Source organism: Callithrix jacchus, chromosome 2 (genome assembly GCF_049354715.1).
Source record: "Callithrix jacchus isolate 240 chromosome 2, calJac240_pri, whole genome shotgun sequence".
Lineage (NCBI taxonomy): Eukaryota > Metazoa > Chordata > Mammalia > Primates > Cebidae > Callithrix > Callithrix jacchus.
Window position 1 is genome coordinate 41371884 of NC_133503.1, and position 15989 is coordinate 41387872.

Genomic DNA, 15989 nt, shown 5'->3' on the forward strand with positions numbered 1-15989 from the left:
TCAATATTGCTATGCTATTTTATAGGGACTGACATGGAAAGTGGAGGGTCATTGAAGGTTTTGTTTGTGTTATTTTGTTTTGAGGGATGGTTGTTAGTAGGGACACGGGGAAGGAAAATATGGTGAGAAAGTTATTGTTTTACTCCAGAATAAAGAAAGCTCACCCTTTTTACCTTGGTTCTTGGAAATCCATATGCAAGACATTTGTATAATAGTGGTTCTAACTGTAATGAAGGAAAAGCAACTTGGAACCAAATGAGTGTTTTCTCGATGTCTACAAAGGAAAGTACTATGATCCAGATGTACATACATCAGGCTGAGAGAAAATTATCTGAACTTAGGGTCGTGGGATTAGAACCGAGTGTGTTAAATCCGCTTTATTCACCACCTACTATCCACCCCCCTGCCCTACTCCCCACCGCAAAAGGGAACAAGACTACATGTGGAAAAGAACTTGTATTTTAATATTTCTTCTTGAAATGAAAACAAGTCCTGTTGACTTTCCTGGTTACCAAGGCCAAGTGGCCCACCCTTCATAGCCTCTGAGTTTGTCGAGCTTCCTCTTTGTGGCTCAGGGTGGAAATCTCACACTGTGTGCCACGAAGTTGATGTAATAATACCTGTGAGCCCCTGAGACCCTGATATGTAGACAGCTCTTGTGATCTCACTGTTTGCTGGTGAGCCACTAGCAGGAAACAGACTAGAGACATGTTGGCTCCTTGACCTCGCTGCAGAGAGGAGGGTGACTTTGCTCTCTAGGGCAAGGGGAACAGGAAGGAAAAGAGTGGGGATGGAGTGGACAGCCCAGGGTGTGGGCCTCAAACTTAACTCTGAATCAAAATCACCTGGGGAGTTGGTTAAAATCCAAGTTCCCAGGGCCAGCCCAGTTCAGATTCAGTTGAGTGGGATTGGGCTGGAATCACCATGTAAAAGGAATGCCCGATTCTGAAGCAGGTGATACAGGAGCAGCACCTATAGCAACACTCGGAGACCCAGAACCAGGGAATTGAGAGTTCTACAATAGACAGTAGCTACAGAGGCTTTTCGTTCTGCAATAGACAGTACTGCAAAGCTATTAAAATGTTGTGGTTGGTTTTTAGAAAGGTGGAAGGGTGGAATCAATCTGTTGTGCCCTCAAGCCACAGGGTCAGTTCTGTGGAGCCACCACTGTCAGCTCTGTGCAGACACCCACTGAGACTGGCACACTGAATGGGCTGATGGTGGGAAGTGGGCACGTGGTTGGGTCTGAGAATGAGAATTTCTGACAAGACAAGGGAGAGTCCAGGAAGGTACTCATGGAGAGAGGAGTTATTCCATCTTCTGAGTCACCTTTGTATGATGGTGCCAGTCCCAGTGTGATCTTCATGGGAATGACTACCCTCTTGGGATCAGTGTCCCACCATCATCAACACACCCACCATGTACCTGCCCACCCCTCGTCCCACCCACATACACCCACACTCATCTTTCTGTCTCTTGCTCCTTTTCTTTCTTCTCTTGCTCGTTTGCATTCTTTCCACCTCTCTCCCCCACACAAACAGGTTCATACCCTCACACATTCACACTCCCATCCCGATGCCCCTTGTAACGCCAACCCATCTGTATTTATGTGCCCAGAGCTCTAAATTTTTTTTTTTTTTTTGAGATGGAGTCTCATTCTGTCACCAGGCTGGAGTGCAGTGGTGTTGTTTTAGCTCATTGCAACCTCCACCTGTGATTTCAAGCGATTCTCCTGCCTCAGCCTCCCGAGTAGCTGGGACCACAGGTGTGGGCCACCATGCCCAGCTAATTTTTTGTAGTTTTACTAGAGACGAGGTTTCACCATATTGGCTGGGATGGTCTCCATCTCTTGACCTTGTGATCCTCCTGCCTCAGCCTCCCAAAGTGCTGGAATTACAGGTATGAGCCACCGTGCTCAGCTAAAATTTTTTTTAAGGGGATGTTGAGGGGTGATTAATGAAAAGAATCAAATGTGATTTTTAAAATTATGTTAAACACAAATAGGGTTAGCATATTTGTTGGATATTATATAGATATTATATAGATATAAGCCAGAAGCAGAGATGATGGGCAGGTGAGAATTAACAGGCTTGGGTGTTTATGGGGCCCAGGCCTGTGCTGCTCAGGGTGTTGGTCAGACTGTGTGGTTTTAATACCTGTTGTTGTATGATCATTAGCAGCGTTTGTGCACTCAGACAGGAATAGGACTTTAGTTGTTGCTCAGTGGACCTCTTCCTTTTTAGGCTGTCTCAAATTTTAAGGAGGATGGTTTTAAATAGCAATTCTTAACTTTTTCGGGGTTGCAGTTCTTTTTGAGAATCTGATAGACAATTTGAATTGTCTCTACAGAAAAATACACATACATTTGAGGGAGAGAAGGAGGTGGTTTAGAGACACTCTAGGATCCATCCTCACCTTAAGTGAAGAACGCCTGCTTTAATGGGCATTAAAGGCTTTTAGCCACTTCTCCCATGGTCATTTTTATGGCGCAGTCTCTTTTCTTGTGGAGTGCCATTTGTAATGGGAACTGAACAAAAACCGTTTGACATTGTGTGCATGTCTTTGGAGGGTTTGTGCTCAGTTTTAGCGAGCAAGCAGATTTCAGTGAGTGAAATGATCTAATGCATATAAAGCACTTAGCACCTGACATGATTAAGTACTCATTTTTTAAAAATACTGTGCACATTTAATCATAACTACCAAGATGATGACCACCATAAAACTTCACCATGTCTGAAGCGGTTTAGAAGTGTTGGACTAGATATTGGGAGACAAGGATGCCTCCAGCTTGGATATTTTCCCCTCTTTTTTGAGTCCAGTAATTCCATTCGCTTCCACAAATATTTATTGCATTTCTACTGCAAGTAAAATATTGTTAAGCATTTTGAGGACTAGAAATGAATGAGATTTCAAGGAACAGCGTCTAAAGGAATCACTTCTATAATTCTCTTACCTGTAAAATGGGGTCATATCTTCCATGTTTCTGCCTTTCTGAGGTAGATGGACTGACTGAGAGGAATTTGGTCCTTCCTTGCTGCGACTAGAAGGTGGCTTAGAAAAGCCAGTGTTGTGCCCCTCTTGGTGTTGTTAACCCTAGCAACCACTGACTTAGTTGAGTGGATGTTTAAGATTCACCTTCACCATTGTCTCTACATGTAGCATTGATTTCATATCCATGTCTCTCCCTTCTCTGCAGGCCAGGGGTTATCACCATGCAAGCATTGTCGGAAGAGGACCGGAGGCTCTGGATGGAAGCCATGGATGGCCGGGAACCTGTAAGTAACAATTCAGGGAAGTAGAGCAAGAATAAAGGCGCTGAGTTGTTTGTTGCTTCCCTAGTGCCGTGATTTTTGCTGTTGTTCTAAAGTCTTGGGTTCTTGAAACCAATGTACCAGAGGTGGTTTTTTATTCCTAGGTTTATGTTTGTGGATATTGATACTGCTTCTGTAAAGACATAGTTCTTGCGCTTTGGCCTCTCAATCCTAAGGCATGGGTTCTGCATAGCATTACACCAGAACTCCTTCTTTGCAGAAGCAGGTGTAATGTGCCCAGGTCTCTTGAAGGAGGCAGAGTCTGGTCTGGCCTACTGAAATTACAGGTTATTCAACATCTTTTATCATTGACTATGGATCAGCTTCCTGTAGTAACTCACCTCATCTTATAAGCAATGGGAGATTATTAGGGTGGATGGAGGGAGGTGAGCCTGGTAATATGATCCATGCTCCCATTTCAGAGATGCTGGCCTCAGCTGGGTGGTGTAATCTTGTAGTTGTTCTGTATTTTGTGACATGTAAAATCTATAAGAGCCCTGGAATCATTGTAGTCACCTTATTTTAGTTCCAAGGATCTCAACTCCTTTAGCTTCCTAAAGAGAGAGATAAATATAGGCAAATGATGTCTATGTAATTGACAGTAATACTAGGCTTAATTTTGTTTCCCATTGCTGAAAGCCTCTAGGGGACATTACTAGAGATATATGCCCAGTAGACAATTAGCAGCTCCAGCTTTAATCACCATCTCCCCAATTAGTTAAATCTGGCCCCCTGGGAGTTTTGGATTTCTCTAGTTAGCTCATTCTCTAGTTGGTGTTAGTGTGGTTGCCTTATTTCAGCAAATCGCAAGGTTACAGAAATCCTAAGAGTACGATCTAACCGTGTGCTACCGACAAAAGAGAAAAAGAATCTACAGTGCCAGAGGGCCAGTAATTGATACAAAGGTACTGTCCAAAGGGAGGAAATGTGTGCAAGGAAGAAGTAGGCCATGGGCTCCACTGACTCTAGAACTCCATGCATCAAGCTGGATAATGTCAGCTGATTTGTGTGTCTCTTTCTCATTCTACCCTGGTGAGGTGATCTGGTAGCATAGATTAATGTACCTTTTTACTCAAGTCATATTTTATACAAACATGGAACTCAATTCAATCAACTAAGCATAAAGAAATAACTAGTATTGTATGACATTTAATATAGAGCAAGGTCTCTTAAAGATTTAAATGATGATTAAGGCACAGTTTGCTAAACTATAATTAAGCGTTGTTTAATCTTAATTCTTATTGTGGGCTAAAATATAAGATAGCTCTGATTGTCTCTGAATATGTTGTTACCCCTAGAAACCCTCAAAACCAGATACACATTTCTGCCTTTAGAGCTTTATGGGCACAATAGCTGCTTGATGTCAAAGGCCTTTGAAAGAAACTTCCCAAGTAGGTCTTTCTTTTTGCTGCATTATCTACCATTTGTTGAGCATGTTTTTGCATATTAGGCACAGGATTAAGCACATCACATCTCTTAACCCGTTTATTTCCCTTTAGTACTTAATGAGATAAGTGCTGTGATTCCATTTTATAGATGAGGAAACTGAGGCTTAGAGAGGTTAAATAACTTGCCCCAAGTTGCACAGATAGTAAATGGCTGTATTAGTAGGATACAGGCTAGGTTGCTGTAACAGAGAGACACCAAAGTACAGTGGCTTATGGAAGATAGGAAAATGTATTTCTCTCTTAGAGCTGAGAAGGAAGCAGTGTATGCCTAGTAGGGTCATTCTGCCATCCTCAGCCCATGGCTTCCTACATTGCTCCAGTGATTGCCATTTTCCAGCCAGAAAAATGAGGACAAAAGTATTTTGAAGGATTCAGAAGATGCATTCATCACTTCCATTGCCTCAAACATAGTACAGCCACATCTATCTCCAAAGCAGACTGGGAAATCTAGGTTGTACCGAGGCAGTCATGGGCCCAGCCAGGACCCCAGGCATGTTATTACTTCAGAGAAGAAGAGGAGAAAGGATACTGTGAGTAGTTGGCAGTCCCCATCCTAGTGGCAAAGCTAGAATTTGACCCATGTCTAATCCTAGACATATTCGATTTTCATCTTTAATGGAGATAAAATTTCAAATTGCCTTGTAAGAATTCTCAGTTCATTTTTACAATACTTTCACTCACTGCCTTGAATGATTCTTCAACTTATAGGGGAGGAAATGCCCAGGAATAAAAATCCTGTTATGGCATTCTATTCTTGGTATGCGTAAAAAAAAGCCAAAGTATAACAACAACAAAAAAACCCACCAAAACCTACTAACATCTTTCCCCCTGCCCCCAAAAAGTCAGAGTTCTAAAACTGCCTTGCCAATTAATTCCATTTTAAGCCTCCCCCTCCTCTTTCCCTACCACTTAGATATTTGCTCTCTGTCTGTGTTTAATTGGTCTTCTTACTAACCACTTCAGTTTTCCTGTAGATTAACATCTGGCCTATGCAGATGGAAAGTGTGCTGTTGAAAGAAACATCTTACTCCAGAATGTACAAATTAAAACAAGTTTAAACACAAAATAATTTTGTTTCTAAACACAATATAAAATTATTTCCTCATAGGAACATATAGCTTGCACTGAAAACCACACTTCCGTATGCTTTTTAGTTTCCTAAAGAGAGAGATAAATATAGACAAATGATGTCTATGTAATTGACAGTAATACTAGGCTTAATTTTGTCTCTCATTGCTGAAAGCCTCTAGGGGACATTACTAGAGATATATGCCCAGTAGACAATTAGCAGCTCCAGATTTAATCACCATCTCCCTAATTAGTTAAATCTGGCCCCCTGGGAGTTTTGGATTTCTCTAGCTAGCTCTTTGTCTAGTTGGTGTTAGTGTGGTTGCCTTATTTCAGGGAGATGTTAATAGTGGCAACTATCTTATGTTTTATACTTCTATGTCAGTTGTTCTATGATGGATTATTTGGTGTTGGTGGTTTTTTGTTTTTTGGGGATTGTTTCGTTTCTATTTTTTTTGTTCTCTCATTGTTCACTAATACCTTAGGATGGTTGGTTGAAAAACAAAGAAAAGCGAAATGAGTCCCAAATCAGTTGATTTTGCAACATTTCATTTTTAAATATTAAATTTAGTTTTAGTGTTAAATCATAGTTTTTAATATACAATCATACATTAGTCTAAAGAAATGTTGAATGTCTTTATGGTGTCGGTGGACATATAATGGAGGAAAAAATTAGAATTTTCTTTCTACAGTAAGCATTATGATTTTATCTATGTAGTAAATTCGAATTATTTTAATTCAAATGTAGGTAACCCGATTCAAACTTGGGGAAAAGCTGGATTTATTGGGTTACATGACTGAAAAATACTGGAGTCGAATAGTCTGTGACCCATCTGAATCTGGGATCTTACATAATATTTGGAGTTGGTTTCTTCTTTTGAATTGGCTTCATTTTCCAATGTGTTCTTTTCATAGAGTGGTGAGATACTTCCTTACTGCTTGTTCCAATCTTACATCATATTACTGAGAACAGCAGTCAGTAACCTTTTTCTGTAATGGGCCAGATAGTAAGTATTTTAGGCTTTGTGGGCCATGTGGTTGCTGTTGCAGCTACTAACTTTGCTGCTGAAAAGCTGTCATGGACAACATATAAATGAATAGGTACAGCCGTGTATCAGTAAAACTTTGTTTATAAAGAGATGGCTGGCCAGATTTGGGTCATGAGCCATACATAGTTTGTTGATCCCTGATCTATAAGTCTAGTGGAAAGAGAACTTTTATGTAATCATTCGAAAAAAGTTCCTTATTTGGATTTTACTGGACTAACTACTTGGTCCAGAGGCCCGGATGGATGAACTGACCAGAACTTACTCACGTGCCCATTGCACTGGAGCTGTATAAATGGTGAGGGAAGTTTGTCTTTTTTTTTTTGAGATGGAGTTTCGCTCTTGTTACCCAGGCTGGAGTGCAATGGCATGATCTTGGCTCACCGCAACCTCCGCCTCCTGGGTTCAGGCAATTCTCCTGCCTCAGCCTCCCAAGTAGCTGGGATTACAGGCGCGCACCACCATGCCCAGCTAATTTTTTGTATTTTGAGTAGAGATGGGGTTTCACCATGTTGACCAGGATGGTCTTTGGGAAGGTTGTCTTTATCTGAGAGAAAAAGCATTGTTGTATGAGGGAAGGAGGTAGATACTAGTCAAGAAAAGCAACACAGTTTCTACTTATTCTCAGATGTATGTTTCTTTAAACTTTATGTTCCAAAAGCTTCCTTTTTGATACTTGACTAAAGGTGAAAACCCCAAGTTTACCACTAACATCATACTTAGAGTAAAAGACTGAGTGCTTTCCCTTTAAGACTGGGAACAAGATGAGGGTGTTCACTCTCACCACTCTTACTCAACAGAGGACTGGATGTCTTGGCCAGTGCAGTAGGACAAGAAAGTAATGTAACAGGCATACAGATTAGAAAGAAAGGGATAAAACTGCCCCCACTTTCAGATAACACAATTGTCTATGTAGAAAATCCCAAGGAATACACACACACACATACAAACACACACACACACACCATACACACACACACAAAACATACACACAAACACACACACACGTACACAAAACCCTTCTATAATTAGTGGGTGAGTTCAGCAACATCACAGGATACAAGATAAACACATATACAAAATCAATCATATTTCTATAGATTAGCCATAATAATATAGTGATCAAAGTTAAAAGCATAACACCATTGTCAGTCACTCTCCCCAAAAATGAAGTGACTAGATATAAATCTAATTGAACATGTAGAAGACCTCTGTTGAAAATTATAAACTGCTGATGAAAGAAACTAAAGAAGATCTTAATAAATGGAGAAACATTAATGGACTGGAAGAATCAGCATAGGAAAGATGTCAGTCCTAGTCAAATTGATTGTAGGTTTAATGCGATTCCTATCAGAATCACAGCAAGATTTCTTATAGATACAGACAAGCTTGTTCTAAAATTTATATATAAAGGCACAGAAACCAAAATAGATAAAACGAATTTTAAAAAAGAAGAATGAATTGGAAGTAATCTCTCTACCCTATTTTAAGACTTCCTTTTTAGTGACAGTAATCAGGACTATGGTATTGACAGAGGGATAGACACATAGATCAATGGAACAGAATAAAGAACCCAGAAATAGACTCACACAAATATGCCCAATTGATTTTTGACAGAGGTGCAAAAGCAGTTCAATGGAGGAAGGAAAGGTTTTTCAAGAAATGGTGCTTTTTAAAACAAAACATCCATAGGCCAAAAAAAAAATAAACCCTTCACTTAAACCTCATATCTTATACAAAATTTAATTCAAAATGGATAATAGATTTAAACATAAAATGTAACACTTTAAGACTTTTAGAAAAATCTGTGGGATCTAGGGCTAGGTGAAGAGTTTTAGATGCAATGCCAAAAGCATACACAACCCATAAAATAAAAAATAAAGTTTTCTTTATCAAAATTAAAAACTTTTGCTTTGTGTGTGAAAGACCCTCTTAAGAGGATGAAAAGGGAGTCTACAGAATGGTAGAAAATATTTGCAAAAACATATATCTGGTAAGGGACTTATTTACATCTAGTTCTTTTTAGATCTAGGATCTAAACAAAACAAAACAAAAAACAAAAAACACTCTCAAAACTTAACAGCTAAAGAGAAACAGTCCAATTAGAAAAAGGGCAAAAGACACAAGGAAACATTTTACTAAAGAGGATATGGCAAATAAGCACAGGAAAAGATGTTCAATATCATTAGCCATCAGGGAAGTGCAATCTAAAACCACTATGAACTATCACCTTCCAGAATGACTAAAATTAAAAGTAGTGAAAATACTGAATGTTGGCAATGATGCAGAGAAACTGGATCATCTGTATATTGCTGGTGGGAATGTAAGATGAAACAGCTATGTTGGAAAGTCACTTGGCAGTTTCTAAAACTAAATATTGCAGTTACTCTATGACACAGCAGTTGCTCTGGGGCATTTAATCCAGAGAAATGAAAACTTCTGTTCACACAAAAACCTACACACAAATGTTTGTAGCAGTTTTATTCATAATAGCTCGAAACTGGAAATACTACAGATGTCCTTTAATGGGTGAATGGCTAAACAAACTGGTATATCCATGCAATAGAATACTGTTTGGCAGTGGAAAGAAATGAACTGTGGGTACACAACTGGGTACATCTTAGGAGCGTTACGCTAAATGAAAAAGTCCAGTCTCAAAAAAGTGTATATAATATATGCTTTAATTTTGTAATATTTTTGGAGTGAGTTTTAGAAATGGAGAATGGAATAGTGATTTCTAGAGCATAGGAAATTTGGAAGTAGGAAGCAAGTATAAAGGGGGTAGCACAAGGAAGTCCTTGGTGGTGATGGACTAGTTCTGTATTTTGATCTTGGTGGTTAGTTATATGAAACCATATCAGAGTAGTTATGAGAAACGATACCAAAGTATATGTGTATACTTCTGTACAATCCTACATACACACAAGTCAATGCATGTCAAGACTGATGAAGTTTGAGCAAAGTGTATAGTCTAGTTAACAATATTGTGCCAATGACAGTTTTCTAGTTTGGATGCTATGTTTTAAGAAATATCCTTGGCTTGTCGGGGGAAGTAGGGCAAGGGATTCACAGGACACTATTTTTATGGTTTCCTATGAATTTATGACTTTAAAAAACAGCAAAGTTAGCTAGTCAGAGAGAGCTTTGAAATGATTCTGCTGGATTTTTTCACTTTCTCTTAAATCTGGGTTGACAAACAATAGGGTCACTGTTGCAACTACATAAGCTTTTGTTTTAGTCTTGTGTGGTCATTGTCTGAGGCTTGGGAACAGATGACTTTTCATATTAAGTTGGACATGGAAACCTTAGTTCAAACTGCATAAATATCACAGCTCAGGGAAATTTTAGAGACAGCAGATTTTCTTTTGCGAGTTTCCAATAACTAAAGTTGTCTCTCCTTTTCTTGTTCTATATTGCTGGTAAGCCTGTTTGCTAAAATCAAGTAGAATAGAATCACTACCAGCCCATCATCATTGCCAGCATAAACACATCCAACCTGAAGTATGTATTATCCCTCTACTATGGAAAAGATGGCTCGGGAAGCTGGTGGGACTCATAGGGTGATCCAGAGCTTCAGGGCTTGCATCTGCCTTTTTTTTTTTTTTTTTTTTTGAGACAGAGTTTCCCTCTTGTTACCCAGGCTGGAGTGCAATGGCGTGATCTCGGCTCACTGCAACCTCCGCCTCCTGGGTTCAGGCAATTCTCCTCCCTCAGCCTCCTGAGTAGCTGGGATTACAGGCACACGCCACCATGCCCAGCTAATTTTTTGTATTTTTAGTAGAGACGGGGTTTCACCATGTTGACCAGGATGGTCTCGATCCCCTGACCTAGTGATCCACCCTCCTCGGCCTCCCAAAGTGCTGGGATTACAGGCGTGAGCCACCGCGCCCGGCCTGCATCTGCTTCTTAAAACTGCGTTTTCATCTATCCCCTTAGCTGTGATTAGTGGTGTCTGTCTGGAACTGCTTATATCACCTCTTTATTTTAGATGTATTAGTCTTCTTTCACATTTCAAGGATTCTTTAGTTTTAAATATTTCACCACTTTGAGCTGGTACTTGAATCTCTTTTGACAGCCACAAGTTTTGAAGGTTGGCAGATGCTAGATTTATGTGGAATTAGGTTAAGAAGGTAAGAAACAGGTACTGTAGCATTACCAATTGTGTGTAAGTCTGTGTATTAGGAAATCACTACTCTTGTAGGTCAAAAATAGCCAGATATTGGCAATTTCTTATGGCTCAATCTCGTATCTGTGGAGTAGGAAGAAGCCTACACATGAGTCATTATCATACCCTTATTTATGGAAGAGGGAACACTGCCTAAAAAAGGCTGGTAATTGGTTGATCTCGGATAGATAATTCAGGTCTCTTAGCAGAAAAAAATTGCTGCTGAATTATTAGGAAGTCGTAGTTGAATGGTATCAACCTTTACTTTTTAAGTAGAGTTACTCTGCCGTGGCTACTGCAATGGAAGAAGGGAAAGAAGGGAGAGGCTAAGGAAAAACCAGTCCTCTAGTCAAAGACAATGTTGCTTCCTTCTGCTCACCTCCATTTGAAAGATACCTTCCACTTTTGTCTTTGTGGAATTTGGGACTGAACAAAATGTGTCCTCTCTCACCTTCCTCTGCTGTGTTCAAGCTCTAACTCCCTAGTCCTTCAAGAACTCCTGGAATAAATGGGCAATTGCTTTGCATCTTATACTCTGCATCTAATATCTGAAAGAGTGAATCGTTAAAAGTATTTAAAGGAAAAAGTAAGATTGATTACTATTATGCCGAGATCTCAGGATTAGAAGCAGAATGTTAGAGTGGTTAAGAATGCGGGCTCACACAGCCCAAGTTTAAGTCCTACTCCACTGGTTTTGGCACTCTCAAATTGGAAAACGACAGTCTCTCTGAGCAGGTTTCCTCACCTGCAAATTGTGATAGTAATAGTCCTTACCTGATAAGATTGTTTTGTAAGGATCAACATATATGTAAATGCCTGTGCCTGGCAGAGTGATCATTTAAAGCTAGTTCTTACCACTGTCTTTGTGGAGAGGGAGGTGAATATTGGAATACCTGGGTTCTCTTTCTAGCTCTGTTTTTAAATTACTTGATTCACTTAAACAGCTCAAGTCACCATGTTCCAGTTCACCAGAGAGCAGGGCAGGGACTAGTTTCAACAGTGTGGAAAGTATGATTTCATTTAGCAGTCAGTGTGAACTTTCACGATATGACAAGAGCAACGTGAAGTAATCTTTAGCTTCCTTTGCTGTGATGCATCCCAAGCCTGGCAGTTCATAATTCTGCTGTATGCTAATCTCAGCTCGCCAGTCTGCTGCTGATGCTTACATTTTTCTTTTGTTATTAAATAAGTGATTGAAAGAGTATGGATAGTTATGAAGGTATGGGGTGTGCTTGCTAAGCTCTAGTGTAACTGTGCAGGCCTTACTTCCTTCTTCGCTTTCTTTTTATTTATTTATTTTTAACTTTTCGGTTCAGGGGTGCACGTGCAGGTTTGTTATTAGGTAAACTTGTGTCACAGGGGTTTGTTGTACAGATTATTTTGTCACCCAGGTACTAAGTTTAGTACCCAATAATTACTATTCCTAATCCTCTCCCTCCTCCCATGCTCTACTCTCAAGTAGGCCCCAGTGTGTGTTGTTCCCTCTTTGTGTCCATGTATTCTCATCATTTAGCTCCCACTTAAAAGTGAGGACATGTGGTATTTGGTTTTCTGTTCCTTTGCTAGTTTGGTAAGGATAATGGCCTCTGGCTCCATTCGTATTCCCACAAGGGGCACGATCTTGTTCTTTTTTATGGCTGCATAGTATTCCATGGTATATATTTACCACATTTTCTTTATCCAGCTATTGATGGGCATTTAGGTTGACTTCATGTCTTTGCTATGGTGAATAGTGCTGCAGGGAACATATATGTGCATATGTATTTATGGTAGAATAATTTACATTCTGTTGGGTACATACCAATGGGATTGCTAGGTCGAATGGTACTTCTGTTTTAAATTCTTTGAGAAATCGCATTACTGCTTTCCACAATGGTTGAACCTAATTTACACTCCCATCTGCAATGTATATGTGTTCTTTTTTCTCTACAACCTTGCTAGCATCTGTTATTTTTTGGCTTTTCAGTAATAGCCATTCTGACTGGTATGAGATGGTATCTCACCGTTGTGTTTCTCCAGTGGTTAGTGATATTGTGAACCTTCTTTTTAATATCACATAGTATGAATGGGTGAAGAGTCTGAAAGTAAAATCCCCAGTATGGTTTCGGTTTGCCTGTCTCCCATGCTCACTCACCCCCAGCGGCTAGGAAATTGCATTATACCCTCTATTTTATTTTATTTGTGTGTCTTTTTCTCTTACTGGATCAAGAAGCCAGTTGCAAGCTTCATTTTTGTGTCATGTGACTGTTTTTATTTAGGTGGACTTCATAATAGGTGCATATGATATCACATCAATGTGCAGTCTTAAATTTAATAATATTCACTTATGTTCTTGTTCCCTTTGGTTAGATTATTCAGAAGACCAATTTCTCATGAAAATTAGGAAATATTTAATTAAATAACCTCAGTTACAAGGTTGGAGAAAAGAGGAAGAAGTCAGGTAAAATTGTTTTATGTTGGAGAGTTGATGACATTTTCTAAGAAATGGAAATTTTGATAGCCAGAGAATTTTTGCTTGAACTTTATGACTTATATATGTTGATGGCACTTACTCAGGTCTGAGGGATTCTTCTTTCAACATTGAGCATATATATTTAGATTGTCCAGCAATCACTTTCATGGGCAGTAAAGATACTAAGATGAGGATGGGTCACATTAGTAGAAATTTCTTTTTTTCCCCCGTACTTTCCCCATTGCCTGCACAGTGGCTGGCAGAGTAAGCCTTCAGCAAGTATTTGTTAAATAACTAGAGTCAAAACTAAAGGGAAGGGTGGAGGATGACCAAAATTGTTTTTTAGGGAACTGAGTTGCTTTCATTACCTGAGACCTGTATTTTTTGATTTTATGGTTCATCTTGACACATATCTACCTACTTGTACCAGAATTTAGCTCAGTGATTAATTTTTTTTGTGCCATGGATACATATGGCAATCAAGTAAAGCCTTTAGATACTTTCTCAGAATAATGTTTTTAACTGTATAAAATAACATACATGGTTACAAAGGAAAAATTATATAGAAATATAGTTATCAAAGTATTAAAAACATTTATGGTACAATAAATACGTGCTTCCTTATTACCATATGAAATAAGAAGATGTATAGACAGGTGTGATAACTTCTGTAAGTGATATTTTGGACTGTCTGCCTGTATGATAATGTTACATGGATTTCTACTGGTGAAAAAGTCACAGGTACTCCTATTACTACTGTGGTGTGTTGCCTGCATTTATATTTGAAGGAAACAATAAATTTAGAAGTTAATGAAAATGAAAGTTTTTTTGTTCCCGCTCTCTAAGTTCATGTACTCCCTGTATCCTCTCTCTAGACCCCACTTCTTCATTTCTTTGCAAAGATATTTTAAGAGACTCTTCCTATGAAGCTCTTAGCCAGGAATTATACAGTGATTAGTGTGACTGTCTGATTAATATCTGTCTGCCTGTTGGATTGTGATCCTGGTGGGTTTGTTGTTGTTGTTGTTGTTTGGAGACAGAGTCTCGCTCAGTCACCCAGGCTGGAGTACAATGGTGGGATCTCAGCTCACTGCAACCTCCACTTCCCAGGTTCAAGCAGGTCTCCTGCCTCAGCTTCCTGAGTAGCTGGGATTACAGACATGTGCCACCACACTTGGCTAATCTTCTGTTGTATTTTTAGTAGAGATGGGGTTTTGTCGTGTTGGCCAGGCTGGTCTCGAACTCCTGGCCTCAAGTGATCTGCCTGCGTTGGCCTCCCAAAGTGCTGGGATTATAGGAGTGAGCCACTGCGCTTGGCCTGGATTGTGATCTTGAAGTGGTAGAAACATGTGTGTTTTTTGTTTCTTTGTTTGTCTTTGTAGCTTTGGTGCATAATGTCTGGCACAGAGTAGGTGTTAACTAATTACTTGTCAAATCATCAGATAAAGCTAAGGAATATTAAAGAATGTGGTTTGGCATGACTTCTTACCTGAGACTTGCTCCTGACAATCCCTACTGTCTTAATCCATTCAGGCTGCTGTCACAAAATACCATAAACTGGGTAGTATATAAATACATGTTTATTTCTTACTGTTTTGGAGGCTGGGAAATCCAAGATCAAGGCACCAGCAGATTTGGTGTGTAGTCAGGGCCTGTTTTCTGATTCATAGATGGCGCCTTTTATCTGCGTCCTCACACAGTAAAAGGAGCAGGGCTGCTCTCTGGAGGTTCTTTTATGAGGGCACCCATCCCATTGTGGAGGCCGTTGCTCTCATGACTTAATCACCCCCTAAGGCCCTACTTTCTAGTATTATCACATTAATGATTGGATTTTCAACACATGAATTTTTTTGGAGGGAAGGCACACATATTTAGACCATATTGCCCACCTACTTTTAAAGATGTTCAGAAATCCACTGTTCATGATTCTCACTTCTTTACTATTCGCTCTAAATATAGCACAAAAGCCCTTTGGAATGTCTTTAGCATTTTCTGCAAACCTCAGATCATCGTTGATTTCATCTTTGTACCACTACCTTTATAGGCTTGAGCATCGTTTATTTTAATTTAGATTAAATATACTTCTTTAATCTTTTGCCATTATTTTTGTCTTTATTATTTTAGCTTAACCTTTGGGGAATAGGGTTAGTTGTGAGAGAGGCTTTGAACCTTTACTTCTTAATTGCTTGAATTTTTCATAGCACACGTTAATTTTGTTATTAAATAAAAATCCTAATGGTGGGGGGTCCCTGTGAGTCTCATTTATTCTTTAGAAATCTTTCACTTTTTCTTTGTCATTGGCATTAGTTGCAATTATGAAGTCATACCTGGATTTGTAGACTCCTATCCCTTACTCTAATGTAAGGGAGAAGTTCTTTTCTAGAGTTAAAAGTATAGTGTGATTCCCTCCAGAGCTTTTTCTGTGTGTTTACGCCTATACATGTACATCTAGAAATAAGCCCTTCTGTTTTGTCGCATTTTTGACATAATAGCTTTAGT

At 39.3% G+C, this 15989-nt stretch overlaps 1 protein-coding gene across 28 annotated transcripts in view; it reads left to right on the plus strand.

Moving 5' to 3' along the window:
* ARHGAP26 (Rho GTPase activating protein 26) overlaps positions 1-15989 on the plus strand; it is a 914282-nt gene that overhangs the window by 608274 nt on the left and 290019 nt on the right. For all 28 annotated transcript variants that reach the window (XR_013531307.1, XR_013531313.1, XM_078362030.1 and 25 more), the window contains one exon: positions 3197-3275. Coding sequence is in view for 26 of the 28 variants with exons in the window: in XM_078362030.1 (XP_078218156.1) it covers positions 3197-3275 (79 nt within the window). In the remaining 2 variants the exon portion in view is untranslated. The remainder of the gene's footprint in view (positions 1-3196; positions 3276-15989) is intronic.